Here is a 15915-nt window from a genome sequence, read left to right on the forward strand (position 1 = left end):
ATGCATGATTGTTTGTCTCATTTGTCTCTATGTTGAACCCCCTTGATGGACAGGCTTTTTCCAACATGTCCCAACTTTTTTAGAATAGGAGCTGTAGATAGTCACTCATTTGAAAGAATTAATGGGAACAAAGGTTACACATGACAAACGACAAACCATCATCACTGTGCTATCATGTGCATCAAATTCTACAGTTTCTGTGAACTAGACGAACAAGTCACAATCTAATCTTCAGAGCCAAAAGCATCCAATTGTCATACCATTCAAGGCTGCTCTGTTGCTTTGAGATCTGATTAATCCTGTGAATCAGACAATTTAGGTTTAAAAGTGTGCATCCAATAAGACAAGAAAATCCACATCGAGGCACCATTACTTAACCCACAGCTTGTGTGGATGTTGTAGATTAAGTATATCTACTTATACATCTATATTTCTGAAGCCAAATCTAGGTTTGAGATCCTGAGTGTAACAACATTTGAGTAAAGTTCAGACTGTTCTGAAAGACTTTGCTAGTTAGTTCAATAGTGGTGTTACATTTGAGGGCAAATGGATACTTTAAATCAATAAATTACCTTGACGAGACAGAATTACAAATGTGTGTGTGTTTGTCAGCGCATTAGAGACAAAGTACCTGCTGAGTTGTATTGTCAAGGCCTGCTGAGATTCAGCCTCCCCACCTCTCATGACATCCCCACTGACTTGCTGATTTTGACGAGGCTGCTGGGTTTTCACAATCGCTGCTGTTTGATCCTCTTCACCTGCCGCCTTGCTGCTCTTTGGCCTAAAGCAACGCATTTTTACACACTGCTTGACACTCAGCTTGGCTCTCTAACGTGCCTCCTGTGTGATCTCTAGCAACCTCTGTGATCTTGGGCCCTTAAAAATGCAGCTGTGAGTGACGTCGTGCAGTGTAATCGCTGACCCCACCCTACAAGTCTTGACTGGCCAAACTGGATCTCAGCACACTCACCGATACACAGACAGCTGGCACCTTATAAAATATGTTATCACTAGACATCGGTGTGTCACAACTTACAAGTGGAGGAGGAAATGTATCAAACAGTGACAAACAGTAGCGTGCAAAAGTTTGGGTACCGTTGGAAAAAATTTGATTACATAGTTGAGTAAAAAGTACCTGATTTCCAAAAGACGTGTAAAATAACACATTTCTTTGATATTTCAAGCAATATTAGATTTTATTTTCATCTTTTATGCTTTTAAATTAACAAAGGAAAAAGACTAAAGCAGAAGTTTTGGCACCCTGCATTGCTCTTACTTTCTAACTACTTTTGGTCAGTATTACATCTTGACTAAACTTGTGGCCACTGGTTAGTTCTTGTTTGGGTAACATTCATCGATTGTTTCTGCAAAAGGCCTTTGGCTCTGTGACATTGTCCGGCTGTTTTGCAACCACCGTCTTGATGAGGTTTACATAGGCTGAGGGACTGAGAGGGTCAGGGCAAAACCCTCAGCTTGCTCATGTCCATGTAGTATTTTGTTGATTTTGAAGCGTGTTTAGGACCACTATCCTTTTGTAGAAGGCATTGTTTTTTCATATCAAGAAATCGTAGAGAGACGTTTGCTTCTTGGCATTTCTGGTGTCGAACTAAATACATTCTACCTTTTACCAGTAAAGTTTTCCCTGTGCCAGTTATTGTATCACAGGTCACAGTATGACTGATCCCCCTCAGTGCAGAGGTAAGAGGCAGGTGATTAACATAAAACTAAACTGAATACATTGCAAAGGCAGGGAATCCAAAGTCTAAAACAGAAATTCAAATAGGTAAATATATCCGGTACGACAATGGAATAAATTACAAACTAAAACAACTGGTCCTGCTCCTGTTAACTGGCATTTAATCCAATATCCAATATCCACTAACAGAGAATAAATCTAGATTTAGAAAAACAGTTAAATACCAGACCCTGTTTACAACCAGCCAAGTAATTAGACACTACCACAAGACAGGTCTCAGATCAATATATTCGGCATAAATGATTGGTTCAGATAAAACCAACAAACTAGAAGGATCTAAATCACAGCCAAATCTACATTCACTGATGATACTAGGACAAGAAACAATAAAAGTCCATACCTGGACTGACTTCCAGGTTGGTAACATACACCTTCCCGAAGAGGATGATGGAAAGGATGAATCACTTCTGTTACAATGAGTGTTGCAGAACAGTAAAATTCACTGGAGCACCATGACATATCAATCCTGTCTGAGTAAAACCTAAACTAATATATATATATATATATACATATTATATATATGTATATATATGTGTGTGTGTGTATAAAATATTTACATGATTAATAAATATCTATAACGTAATTTTGTTTTTTACAGGTTATGGTTTGAAAACATTTAAGTTGCACAGATAAAAAATAAAGAATATTGCTTAAAACTAAGTGAGATGACATAAATCTACTTTTTGGCTGCTGATACAAACAATGTATTACCTGGGTCGAATGGAATAGTAGCGAAAAGTACAAAATAGCTTGAGAAAATCCTTTCTGGGTGTCATCTCTGTATCAAGCCCCATAAGGACGTCACAAAACACTGACTGGTGTAGTGAGGCATCGTGAGCAGGCCTGTTTGTGTTTTAACCACAACCTTACATCACCAGGTGAGACGGGCATCTGATAAACACACTCACACTTCCATCCAACAAATGCATTTTACTTTATACTCTACACAGCAGCTTACAGAGGCTTCCAGTGAAGAAAAAAAGAGGCAGAGTTCATTTGCTTCAGTGGATGACATAGTTGACAGGTCAGATATTGAAACAGTTAGTCATCAAATATCTTAATTTACAGGATTCATTTTCATACTTAAAATAAAATAAGATGCTCACTAGTATAGTCAGTTGTTTTTTTCTTTTGAGTTGACCAAACAAACTGTACTTTAATAGCGTCATTAAGAAAAAAGTTTAGCCATCTGAAGTATTTTATATCATATATATATTATGGCATGCCGTTCAGGAAATTAATCTTTGAATATATGGAATGAAACTTTGAATATATTGAATGAAACTTGAATATATTGAATGAACCTTGAATATATGGAATGAAACTGAATATATTGAATGAACCTTGAATGCAATATGTACTGGGTTCAGGTACAGATTCTAGCTTAGTCTCCCCAGAGCTTTGACTCACTCTGCCCTAAGGTCTTTTCTTGTTGCCCTGAGAGGTTCTCCCATCTCTATGAAGGACCCCTGGATCGTATTCATACCCCTTATCTCCTTTGCACACCCTCAGTTCCTCCACTCAGCTTCTCTATTTGCATCTTAGTCTCTCCCACCAGAGAGGCAAGCAAAGGTGATGCAGACAGACAAGAGGAGAGAGGAGGCGAGGTTACAGGCGTTTAACAAAATGAGACATCCTTGCTTCAAGGCCGTCACTTTAAACCAATGTCAATTAAATATGTGACACCACTGCATCATCTATCCATTGTTTTATTGCAGCACACAACTGTATTAAATTATTTCTGTTGGATTTAAAGCATTAAATCTGTCTGTGACAAAGTAGATATTTACTAAGAATTAAATTTACAGTGTGGGATTAACATGCTGCACCCTCTTTCAGAAGTTGTGGATGCTAAATAAACTTCCAGTGGATAGACTGTAGTGTCCTCGCTTTAACTTCCCCTGACAAACCCCCTCCCTCCTTTCTCCTGTCTCCTCCAGGTGCATTTTAGGAAATGAAACGTAGTTCTAAATAGTTGGCAGTGAGCAATTTTTCTAACAAGAGGAGAGAAGAGAGGGGAATGAGGATGCTGGAATTAGACAAATGAAATGAGCCTATAGTGACTCTTGGCTTGTTGGTAACAGGTCTGACTAAGGCCCTTAAGGCTATAGTAGCTCTTGGAAACAATAAAATTAAACTGCCAGAATTCTCTGTCCATAGCTACTCCCCATTCTGGTATGTACATTGTCACATGCAAACTGAGCAGACCGGAGGCAGCCGTTAGAAGTAGTCAAATGAGGTGGCCGATTGATACAAAGCAAAAGATGGAAAAGCTTTTTACTTGTCTGTTTCATTCATCACATGTCTAGTTAACAAATGAATAGCTTGAGAAAATCCTTTCTGGGTGTCATCTCTGTATCAAGCCCCATAATGAATACGACCAATAATTTGGGCATGTCATTAGATAAACTGGGATGACTAAAAAAACACATAGCATCATCATCAACATGAACAAACGTGATCTTGGGTCATGTATTGGATCACAGGAGAATGCTCATATAAATACAGTCATACCTTTTATAGATACCTAAGCTACTGAAGCTACTGACTAATAGATTAATTACTGTGGCTCAACTTTGTGACGTTTGCACCCTACAGCGTGAGTTAAATTATCATATCACCAACTCAATTCTCTAACATGCTTTCCTGTGTTCAATTGTTGATGCCAATGCTGGTATTGTGACTCTCCCTGCAGGTATTCCCTCCATCATTATGCCCAGCTCTCTCTTAGCTCCAAACACATCCACACAGCAGCCTATAGCAACCACCGCCTAAATAGACCCATGACTGACCAAACACACTCGCCACGGTGTGAAATTTTATGCCGGTAAAACATAGCCCACAGGACATGTGGTGGTGTCATAGTCTGGTTGGACTACTTTGATTACAACTTGCTACATGCTGATTATTGTTTTAGTTTCCAATTCAAACAAAATTATGCCTAATACAGCTTGTATGTCCTGACAGATCTAGGAAGTCAGTAGTTATGCCTTTGGACTCATGTTGTAGAGACAGTCAAGGACCAGTGACAGAAGTGGGATGCACTAGAGCTCACATGCAGGTGTTTCAGTCTTTTGTTTCCTAAGAAGTTCTCATTGTGAAGACCTGTGCGCACAACAACAATAAAGTATTAATCATATTCATTTGAAGATGAGAAACAAAGGGGTTTCTGCCGGTACTGACAGATTTGTTTATTTAAAAGTACAGTCAACGTTTAGCAGGAAAAAAGTATTAACCTGGAAGATATGACTCATCATTGTAGAGTCAGTCAAGTTAAAGGAATGCTTAGTGCAAATGAAGTCTGAAAGACTTCAAGACAGACATAAAAATAATCAAGAAAAATAACCACTGATGTATTTTTAAGGTCAAAATTATTATTTTGTAAGTGGCTTTAATTGTCTGTCTTAAAAAAATCTATTTGGTGCACACAAATAGAACAGGATCTATAAGAGGAGCCTCTGATGTCACAAACACATAAAAAGACAATAAAACCCTGCTGCTATGACACCTGCAATCTACTGTCCGGGAGGAGGGGCTGCAGTCATTGAGAAAGAACTAATAATGGCCAAACAAGCCAACTGCCTGCGCTTATTTGCACACACACACATAACTGACACCTTATGCTATCTGTGGTGAAGGTCAAGGTCACTTTATGGAATGTAGTCATTTGTTTCTGGTAGAGATACAAGAGTAAGAAGGTTCAACCAACTTTGCAGACTCCTAAAAAACTGCAACCACCTCACAACAAATGTTCACATCCTGTGATACATCACGCAAGTGTTTTGGTATATTTTGCTTCTTCATGTTTCATTCATTTAAACACTTGAATACATAAATCATGGAAAGATTCAGCTTCCATAGCTGTCAGTATCACAGGCTGTGTGGAACAAGCTGCCGGTTGGTTATGATTTGCTCACACTGAGAAAATGTCACGTTGTTCTGATCAAAAGTTAACCGTCAGCACATATTTTCTATTCAGTGCTTGATCAAATTTATTTTGAGTAATCGGAGTTAGAAAAACCAGTTTAGACTTTGCCATTCAAAAAGCCAGACCAGTTCTGGATCAATCTCCACCAGAATGAAGGGAAGAAAGGTATGGAGAGGGCTTGGGGCAGCTTCCTATATGAAGCACGCAACATCCTCTGTAAAACACAAGGTGACGGTGTGATGAGATGCTTGGCTTCCAAGACTCATAGTGTTTACATGCACTGGTGTTCATTGACCATGTGACAAAAGACTGAAGCAGCCAGATGAGTTGTCCACTGTAACAACAAAAAAAATCCCACCTCAGGGAGCCTCACAGAGTTGTTGCACAATGATTTAGGACACTCATCGAAATCAAGCCAAGAACTTTTAAGGTAAAAAAAAAATAAAAAATGCTAAACTTACTGAAGACAGAAATTAATTTCATAAAGACACACAACAGCACACCAAGTGAATACAGCTGTATTATAAGTCTGCCAAAGCATCACAATGAAGCCTGTTCTCTGTTGTTGTCTACACTCCAGATTTCAAGCTGTTGCTATATATTAGTCTGGGGAAGAGATTAAGCTAAACATTTATAGCTACAGTAATTTGTTCATTTACATTTGAACCCCTTACATTAGGGACAAGTGCATAAAGCTGCAGTAGTCCTGAGTCATTTTACGACATTTTAGTTCGGTAGTTTGAATTAAACCAAAAGACTGCACTTCCAAAGCATTTCAATAGTGTTACTTAAAAAATGTATAGTGGTAGGGAGCTGCACTATAATAATGAAAATACTTCTGGACTTCACTGTAAATGTGTTAAGTATCAGTCTTATGTCTGAATCTATTCAGACACTCTAACAGAGTGTGAAAATGAGATAATATGATGCAAAACAAATCCAGCCTTCAATAAAAGTGGCTGACTTGAATTCACTTGAATTTCTGCACCAATTTCTGTCCAGTGCAGACGGAACCGATATTTGGCTCCCCTGCAGGTGAACAGAAGTACCATCAACCTTACGCACTCCTGGGAAATGCACCTTTTTCTCTGTAAGGCTATTTTATGAGATAGCATGTCAGCAATCATTAACGCTAAGTGGTAGAAGGATGTCTCCTTTCTTAGAGTGTGTGTTTGTCTGACTTTTTTTGTTGTTGTTTTCTTTTTGTTTGGTGATTTTCTGGTTATAAACTTTACAGGCTCAAGAAGAAAATACAGGCTCAAGAACACGCGTTTAACTGCGGTCCTGACAAACGAGTTATACGAGTTCTCTTATCCTGCCTGTATGATAAAACTTTGACTTTGGGGAAAGCGATGGCGACCGTATTGTAATTGACCATTTCGCCACGCCGTACCGGCGCTACCCGCTCGCTAAGGTCATCACACGCGACACAGATGGTCCTCACAGCTTCTGGGAGCCATCAAGCTAAAATACGTAAAACGGTCGGCCTCACGAATCATTTACCAGAACAGAAAATACGTGATCGACCGCCAGCAGAACACAGGCGACGTGTACGAGAAGAAGGATTGAGTATTATGTGTTAAGACATGACCTGAAGCAGCGGATTATCTGTGTTATCATCCTGTGAGCCAACGCTCATGAGAGACGCCGGTAGCCACGTTGTTCTGCTCATTTGTAGATCTACATCGCGTTATCAGCACGCGTATCCCGGCCGCAGTCGTAAACATCATACCTGCATAGTTGGAGGGAGGATGATGCCTCGCGCATCTCCAGTGCCGACATGGTTTTGATGAGTTCTCGGGGACTGATGGTCTCGTGCAGCAGCGAGATTCCTGTGTGATGTGAAGGGAAGTCGGACTCCCCGGCGTCAGACTGCTGTGGTCACAGTCTATTTGGTAAATGACTCATTCAAAGCAAAAGTACAAAGACTGTGTGGATATTGCTCAAAAAGTCGTACAGAAATGGTTCAGTCCAATATGCCGCTTTAGGAAGGGACTAAAACAAGAGAGAGTTAGTTTGCATCCAGGCCTACTGCGCAGAGAGATGAATTAAGACATGATCAAGCAGCAGAAAAGGAAACCGTGTCATTACCTACATTCGTCAGAGGGGGGCAGCAGAGACCGCCGATATGTTACCTAAACTGTGGCAGTAATTTGGGATTCCTGTTGCTGGCGCTATTGAGCTGAAAATCCACTCAAGAAGTCACAAAAATTCCTTATATTATATTAAAAAAATACCTGACAGGCCTTTGTTCACGGCTCTCTATTTGTCCTAAACATTTTCTGCAGTAAATGTTGATCGTTGAACTCAAAGTCTGATGGGTGTCTTTTCGTTATGTTCTACGCATCTATTGTAGATTAAAAGTCAAAATATTATCTATCTTTTGCTGCCTTTCAATAGTAGACTGCATCTCAGCTTCCGTGTTTTATGATCTTTTAATTTGTTTAGCTATTTTTTCCTCTCCTCATAGCCATTTAGACACATCACACTGATTTTACCTTTGTGTGTGCAGAGAAAACATTTCTCGTTTCCTTGAAATGTATAGCTTAAATTAACCATGCATTGGAGTGAATACATTCCTAAATATCCCAGTTATTGTAAAGTGTGAACAAAGACAACACAAGCTGTAACCACGACATCGTAGTTTTATTCCTGTACATCATTTATACATCATTTGCTGAAAATAGCAAAAATAAAAACCCATCCCAACAGAGGTACTTTCTGGGACATGCCATGTCTACACGGTCCATCTGCACAGACTCAGGACACTGAGGCCTTTTGTGCAAATCAATACATACAATGACCCTTTGGGTCTTACAGGGCTGTTTCAATGGCCCTTAATCATTTAGTCAAGAAAGAAGACTAAATATTTAACGTATACATACATGCAGATTTAAAACAATACGACTGTCTAAAATTGTCAACTTATACAGGACAACAGACGCGCGCAAAACGTAAGTATATAATACTCAACCAAATCAAATACGATTTAACGATGACTTTTGGATTTTCATCAACGGAAACGACGAAGTTAATCACTGTGCATATTTACAAGTGATGCTACCTTAACATGTTCCCTCAACTTGAATTATTTTACAATCTTTTTGTTTTTACATCGGGGATCTACCAAGGTCTCCACATGGCTGCGTTGACTGGCTGCGCGACTGACTGCTCGCGGCGCGGAGCCTCTGCTCCACTGCTGCGAGACTGACTGTCGAGTCTGCTGCTGAAGCTGGATTTCAGGTTCAGGAGTTTTTGGTGGATCTGAGGGAGAGTTCGGGAGCTCTGGGTGCAGCAGTTCAGGCAGCTTGGGGTGACGGTCGCAGACATGGACTTCTGGACAAAGTCGCTGACCCGCTGGCGTGCGTCTTGGTCTAAGCTCGTTTTGGGAAGCAGAGCGGAGACGCGCTGGAGACAGGCTTTGTAACCTTCTCTGTAGGTGTCTGCTGGATCTGAAAACACAATGGAGTATTAGTTTTTTATGTTCAAAGGATGATCAATATTTATGAATTCATTGTTTTTTTTAAATCCTAAAGAGGCAGAACTTTTACTTACTTTTTGTGTTGACAGGTGGAATGTCACTGAGAAACCTCACAGTCATTTCCAGGATGTCAGCTTTCTCTAATTTGGAGTAGCGTGATTTCTGCAGAGAAAATTTCAAATAAACCGTTAGATTCACGAGTCTAAACATTGACTTGACTTGTAATCTGCAAAGAACGTAGGCCTATTTTAGAAATGAAAAAAAGACTCACTTCTGATCCTGTAAGGGGAAGGATGAGGTTTTTCAAGTCGTTCAAGCTGTCGTTGATACGGGCGCGCCTTCTCTTTTCCATCAGTGGTTTCATTGTCTGAAAACAAATCAGAAATTTTAATATTCATGCAGTCTAATAGACATCGGTGAAAACATTTAAAAGAAAGCAGCTAAACTCAGTGGCTTGGCTTACCTTTCTGAGCTCAAGAGCCTCTTTTCTTTTGGCAACTGTAAGCCTTGGAGAAAAGGACGGGAGAGCTTGACAAGTCATGTTTGGAGACATTTTCATCCTCGTCTTTGTGTCACGATGTGCTGAAATCCGAAATCGGAGAAGATGTGTCTCCAACGGCCAAGAGCAGAGGTATATATCCAGGTCCGTGGCGTCGGTTTCCGTGCGTCACGGGTACGCCCCCAAGCCAACTCAAAACGATTTGGATTGGCCCCGTATTCTATGAAAACAACACAAAAGCATCACACTTCGTAAAATAACCATCTGTCTCCAACTTTAATCTATACATAGCTCTAATGCGTGTCTGCGTTATGATCCATACACCAAACCAAACAAAAGCTGCGTCAAAAAGCTGGCGAAAATTCGTGCGTAAGACGCTTTGAACGCAAATTCATCAGATACAAATGCTTCAGGCTCATTCATTCACAACATTCTAAATAGCAAACAAACCACTGATTATTTAATATAGTAACTGGAATATATTGTTGTTTTCTTATGAAAAATGCATAGTTGATAGTGCGTAATTACGCAGTGTCTCACTGGGAATGACATCCAAATACAAGGTATATACAATAGTTCTTATTTTTCATATGTAATTTAACAATTGAATCATTGTCTGTACATTTATAGAACATTTTAACCACTTTGCATTGACTGATAATTTGTCTGGTGAATTCCCTGGTGTGGTTCCATGGTGTCATCTAACATTCATTTATAGTGTATGCAGTGTTCCCCAGTTTTCTTTATACAACACCAATGTAAGGTTGTGTATTCTAAATAAATATTTACACTTAGAGCTACAGGATGCAATACATGCATCGGTGGCATAGGGGTCAGACTTGCGTGTCTAAAAAAGTGTTCACACAAAAATACACTCTAATACTCCAATCACACACCCAAGCCACGCTACTTTCAAATAACATCTGCTGTTAAATTTTGACAACAATAGTTTTGCATATGACGTTTTCATGCTGTCTCTACCCGGGGGAAGGCTCTACCTGTAGGGGGCTGCAGACGCTTCATACAGAGACGTGGGGGGTTAAAAACGGAGGGTTGTTAGTGAGGTTGCATGTTCTTCAGTCACAACAACCTCTGTTTAATATGAAATGATCTTGGGGTTTGATTTATGTAGACTCTTGGCACTGAAAACGTATACTTGGACCTGGACAGGAAGTGCGTGACTTCGTGCCCAGCCAGAAATGATACAAACATCGAATAAAAGCTCTGAGGTTTCTGGTTTTGAATATAAACCGCAGAGACATGACAGCCCATCAAATGCCTCTGCACTCAGGGGAACCACGCGCGCAGCACGCGCCACGGAGACCAGATGGCTGTCTGTTGAAAGATCACAACCCCACCCTCACTCAGCCTCTATTCATGACCTCAACACCCCCCTTCCGCCCTCCACCCTCCGCACACCAGCATCCTGAGAAGCCAGTGTCCCGGTCCCACCGAGATTCTAACCATCTCTTATCCTTGCGCGCGCATATACGCACGCGCACGATCTTTTTTTCTATAAACTTTGCACATACTGCATATGGCGTGGGTATCCCAGCTGCATCCTTCTAATGGATCCATGTTTCTAGTGTCCAACTGAAACAAACCAATTTCACCCCCCGCGTTTTACTCCGTGCTGCAATTGTCTCTTTTAGCTTGACTCTTTGAGATTTTTGGCGTCCAAGCTATCATGAAATGTTGTTTATCAATTCTGCATGCAGAAAAGCTCAATCTGTTGATGGGGATGACAGATATTTGCCTTAGAGAACATATTCCATATAGCTGACATGATTTGCTTATCTTTCACATTGAGAAACACAACTTTCCATAACAGAAGCACATAGACCATTAATGTTCATGTAAAATAGAAAAGTATTTGATCGAAGTCAAACTAGTCTACAGGCTGATTGATAGATATATTTATTGCATAATATGTAGTTGGATATATTAAACACATGTTTGGCATGCTGCGACACATGTTTGGCTTTATTCGTTTTTTCATGGTGATATTTTAGTGTTAACTGGAATACGTAAGGAAAACTGTGGGGGATATAGACAGCAACATAGTCGGAGTATCTCTGCAGTTTAACGTGAATAAATAAATGCTACAGAAACTTAATGTGATGCATCGTGTAGACACGATCATGTGGTGCTTCATCAAAGCCAAGTCCTGCCCTGAAATTGAGAGGCACACTTGCTGCACGCGCCCCTCACCCGCTGGGAAACAGGAGTGATGGTGATGCTGAGGGTGGGTGGGGCAGACGTTCTCCGTTTTCCTCTTACGGTTAGAGTCCTCTTTTGTCTTTTCAAATAAATGTGGCGTTGGCAACCCATCTGTGCCGGCCGGATAACAGGGAGTCTTTGTTTGACAATGTACCAACACTTCATGGGAATTAAGAGTGGGAATGGGGAGAAGCAGTTACTTTATCTGCAGCACGATGCCACCTGAGAGACTTTGGCGTTTAGGTTTCACCTACCAGGACTTAATAATAAGTTATCTGGTTCTCATATTAGGCAAAAACCACCTCAGATGAACAATAACACATGATAGATCATTTCAGAATAATTCTAAGAAAGAAAAAAACATAAGCTATAGGATTACCAGTAGAAATCATCTTCTCTCTACAAATAACTTCAGATCAGCATAGGTTTGCAAAACTGCATCTGAACAAACCACAAGACTTCTGGAACAATGTCCTTTAGATAGATGAGATCAAAATGGAGATGTTTGGTCACAATGCACAGGACCACGTGATAAAACCAAACACATCATATCAGCACAAACACCTCATACCATCTGTCAAGCATGGTAGTGGGGAGGGGGATGTTGATTCGGGCTTGTTTTGCAGCCACCGGACCTGGACTCTCTTGCAGTCATTGAGTCCAGCATGAGCATGTCTGCATACCAAAGTATTCTAGAATCAAATGTGAGGCAAATTTGGGCAAAACAGGGTCATGCAACAGGACATTTTGTCCCAAGAAGACCTGCAACTCTACAACAGAATGGCTTAAAAAGAAAATAATCGGTGTGTGACAATGGTCCAATCAAAGTCCAGACCTCAACCTGACAAAGAACACTGCAGCAACTCTACAATAGAATGGCTGAAAAGGGAGAACAATCAAAAGCCTAGATCCCAAACTGATTGAAATGCTGAGGTGGGTCCAGAGAGTTGTGGAGAAACAAATCCCACAAATTTGAATGAAATAAGCCAACATCTTAAAGTAGAGTGGCCATAATTCTAAAAATAATTATGCTAGAAACTAATAATGTCATATAGAAACTTAAAGTTATTGCTGCTAAAAGGGATTCAACAAGCTACTTAAACATGGGGTGTACTTAGTTTTTCACAAACTACTTTTGCATTTAGTCTTTGTTTTTGTTTAAATGAATAATAAGACAATATTACAAGTCATGTGTTGTTGTTCCTCTGAGGTTGTATGTACCTATGACCTGGTAAAAACCCGATAATTGTGCGCACCACATCAGTCTGCTAATGTGGGACCAATTGATAAAATATAGATTAATAGATCATTGAAAATGATAAGCGCAGCCAATGAAGACTGTTGTTCATGTACAGGCAATCTGAACAGGCAAAGTTTGATGGGTGCCTAATGCGACTGATAAAGGTGGCATACTGCTGCACATGACAAACAAATTACACATATTAATGTTATTTTGTTGTCTTCTTTATTGATTAAATGAATAAACAAAAACTTTTAAGTCACGTGTGAAAGAAAGCATGGCTCTACATTTCTTGTGATTAAAAACCAATAAAGAAATGTTTAGGTTTGGGGTTGCTTCACTGCGTCAGACACTCATTTAATCAATTATGGAATCAAATATGAAGCATGTGACAAGCAGACAGTCAGATGGTTGAAGCTGAAGCAGGAGTGGACCCGTCAGTAGTTTTATGATCCTCAGTTGACTGGCGAATCCATCATGGAATGGTTGAGAAAGAGGAAAGAGGGTGAAAGAATTATCAATAATGTCAAGATTTGAATCCTATTGAAATGCTGAGTGAGTCTGAAACAGGCAAACATCAGACATCTTGCAACTAAAAGAATTTTGGAAAATGGCCAATTGGTGAAAAAAACAAACACAAAATGCCTACGAGTAGTTATTGCCAGGACAAGGGCGCGCTTACTTTTTGTACATAGGACTTCGACATATGTTGATATTTTTGTTGAATGAATTACTGAAAAATTATGTAAAAAATAAAAAGCCAACAATAACCATATTTCTAATGACTATATGTCAGATTAGGAAAATGTTCAGGTCATAAGAAAAAAAAAGTCTTAATGCGATGTCATTTGTTTCCAGTCAAGCAAAACGCATCAAAACACAGATTATAATCAGTCAACACACAACACAAGGTCTGATCAGCCTCTGGTGGGCCTTCCCCAGCTGAGGGTGTCTTGTGATAAATGGCCAAAACACCCAATGAGGCTAGGGTACCCAATCGATGATGTGTCACAGGGGAACTGAGTGGGCACCCAACTCCATGGAAGGTATTCCAAAAATGAAAAACTGATAGACCCCCTTCTTATTCTTCTTCCATTCTTTATTCTTTTCCTCTCTGTTCCCACCTAAGGATGGAAGCAGGTGTCCAGTCCGGTCCGGCGGGGGAGTAGGAAGCCCAATCCAGCCCCTCTCCCTGACTCTGCCTTTCTCACCCTCTCTCCTCTCTACGACCATTGCTCTCTTCTCTCCCTCTGTCTGTTCCCATTTAAACACCCAAAAACACTCAAACACATCTTCATTCAAGTTAAGTGCTGTGCAGAATCATTAGAAATTGAAACACCAAGTCCTGTCTTGAGTGCATGGTGGTCGACACAAGGAAACGCATTGCTCGTGTGTGGTAGTGTTGATGTTTAAAGTTCAGTGCCTTAGGAAATGATCATTTCCCAAGCCGCTAGTTTAGGATACACTGAGTCAGAGGAGGTAAGAAAATTTCTGGATAACTGATGTTGAAAGCTGAGCTGACTTCCACTAACGGGATCCTTGCAAACCCTGGTTTGTGTTGTTGCGGTGAGGTTTCATGTTGACCACATCATCATCTGACATGTCTCATAGGTAAACTGCACAGGAACCAGCAGCTGTATCCTGGGATCCTTCTCAAGTGGGCCAATGACAGTCATTCTAAGGACCTCATGAGCCCAGACAAATCTGCAATCAGTCAGTCCTGTGGGGGAGGGTTTCTTGAGGGCTGGCTGACAACAGAGCATTTTATGCATGAGAAGATTTGACACAGCTCAGGGGATCTGTTTATCGCCTGAACATCTGAGTAAGAAACCAATAATACAAGCAAAAGAGAAAATACACATTTTGAGATTTATTGAAAGTATAAAACTAACAAAGTCTTCCGGCGCTCCTGTATTGCTTCAGACTTTTAATTAAACTATTAAACAGATAATTGTGCTGTAGCTCCAACATGCCTGTTGGATAGTAAAATGTCAAACTGAGTGTTACAGTCTTTCAAATAAGGTTTGAACTACCTCCACTTTTTCTTTTTATCACCTTACAATTTTTTGTAACCGCTCTTAGAGTCATTATCTCACAAGCTGAGAATTCAAATCAATCAAAAATAACCTGAAAAAGCCAAAACACAAACTCTGATTTTTGTTTAAACCTTTAATCTTAAGTCTTTGTGCTGGCTGTCATCTAGATTTCCCTGCAGATGCTTTTATATTATATTCATATAAAACTCGAGGAACATTAAATGTGGCTTTTTGACACAAAGAAACACCCATTTAGGAGAAACTTTATTTAGCAGAAATCACCTGTATGTGACCAAGTGGTTTCAGCTGCATCTAGTGGTCTATAAACACACCAGTGTCTGGAAAGCCTTAACTATTGAGTCAAAGTCCTAGCAACACCTGGACACTGAAGATATAGAAATAATATAAACACCTCAGCAATAAGGAGAGTGTGTTAGAAAGACAATGGTGTCAGAGACGACCACTGCTGGTAAATTTCCGGGGTAAAAAGAGAAAAAAAATCAATTCTCAATATAGTTTTTAAAGGGGAGAGCATCAAAACTGCAACTCTGCCATGGTCGTGACTGCCAAATCGTTTCTCCACGTCCAGTAACACTTTCGTTTCAAATTACATTCTCACCACCTCTCACCAGTAGGCTATGATTGTTGCAAACGGTTCAACTGAGCTTCATTTTGGAGATTTGACATCACTCTGCGTTGGTTTCTATATTCCCAACAGACAAGTGGTCATAGAGGCAAGCGTAGTGTTTGTGAAT

The 15915-nt window shown here is 40.1% G+C and overlaps 2 protein-coding genes across 3 annotated transcripts in view; both read right to left on the reverse strand.

Annotated features, from left to right (window-relative positions):
• Window positions 1-7651, reverse strand: part of acot7 (acyl-CoA thioesterase 7) — a 54229-nt gene extending 46578 nt beyond the window's left edge. The window contains exon 1 of one of the 2 annotated variants that reach the window (XM_072366208.1): window positions 7417-7651. In XM_072366208.1, coding sequence (XP_072222309.1) covers window positions 7417-7466 — 50 coding nt within the window. In that variant the 5' untranslated portion in view covers window positions 7467-7651. Of the gene's footprint in view, window positions 1-631; window positions 949-7416 lie in introns of those variants that run through there. The other variant, XM_072366207.1, reaches the window with a different exon arrangement.
• A 1156-nt stretch (window positions 7652-8807) lies between these two features.
• Window positions 8808-9718, reverse strand: LOC140271192 (transcription factor HES-2-like). Its single transcript, XM_072366305.1, has 4 exons — window positions 9629-9718; window positions 9437-9532; window positions 9240-9327; window positions 8808-9136 (listed from the first exon to the last, which is right to left on the reverse strand). Exons 1-4 carry the CDS (start codon window positions 9716-9718, stop codon window positions 8808-8810), a joined length of 603 nt encoding a protein of 200 aa, XP_072222406.1.
• Window positions 9719-15915: the final 6197 nt, after the last annotated feature.

The sequence above is a fragment of the Leuresthes tenuis genome, unplaced genomic scaffold, assembly GCF_036924035.1.
Source record: "Leuresthes tenuis unplaced genomic scaffold, fLeuTen1.0.hap1 SCAF_16, whole genome shotgun sequence".
NCBI classification, from domain to species: Eukaryota; Metazoa; Chordata; class Actinopteri; order Atheriniformes; family Atherinopsidae; genus Leuresthes; species Leuresthes tenuis.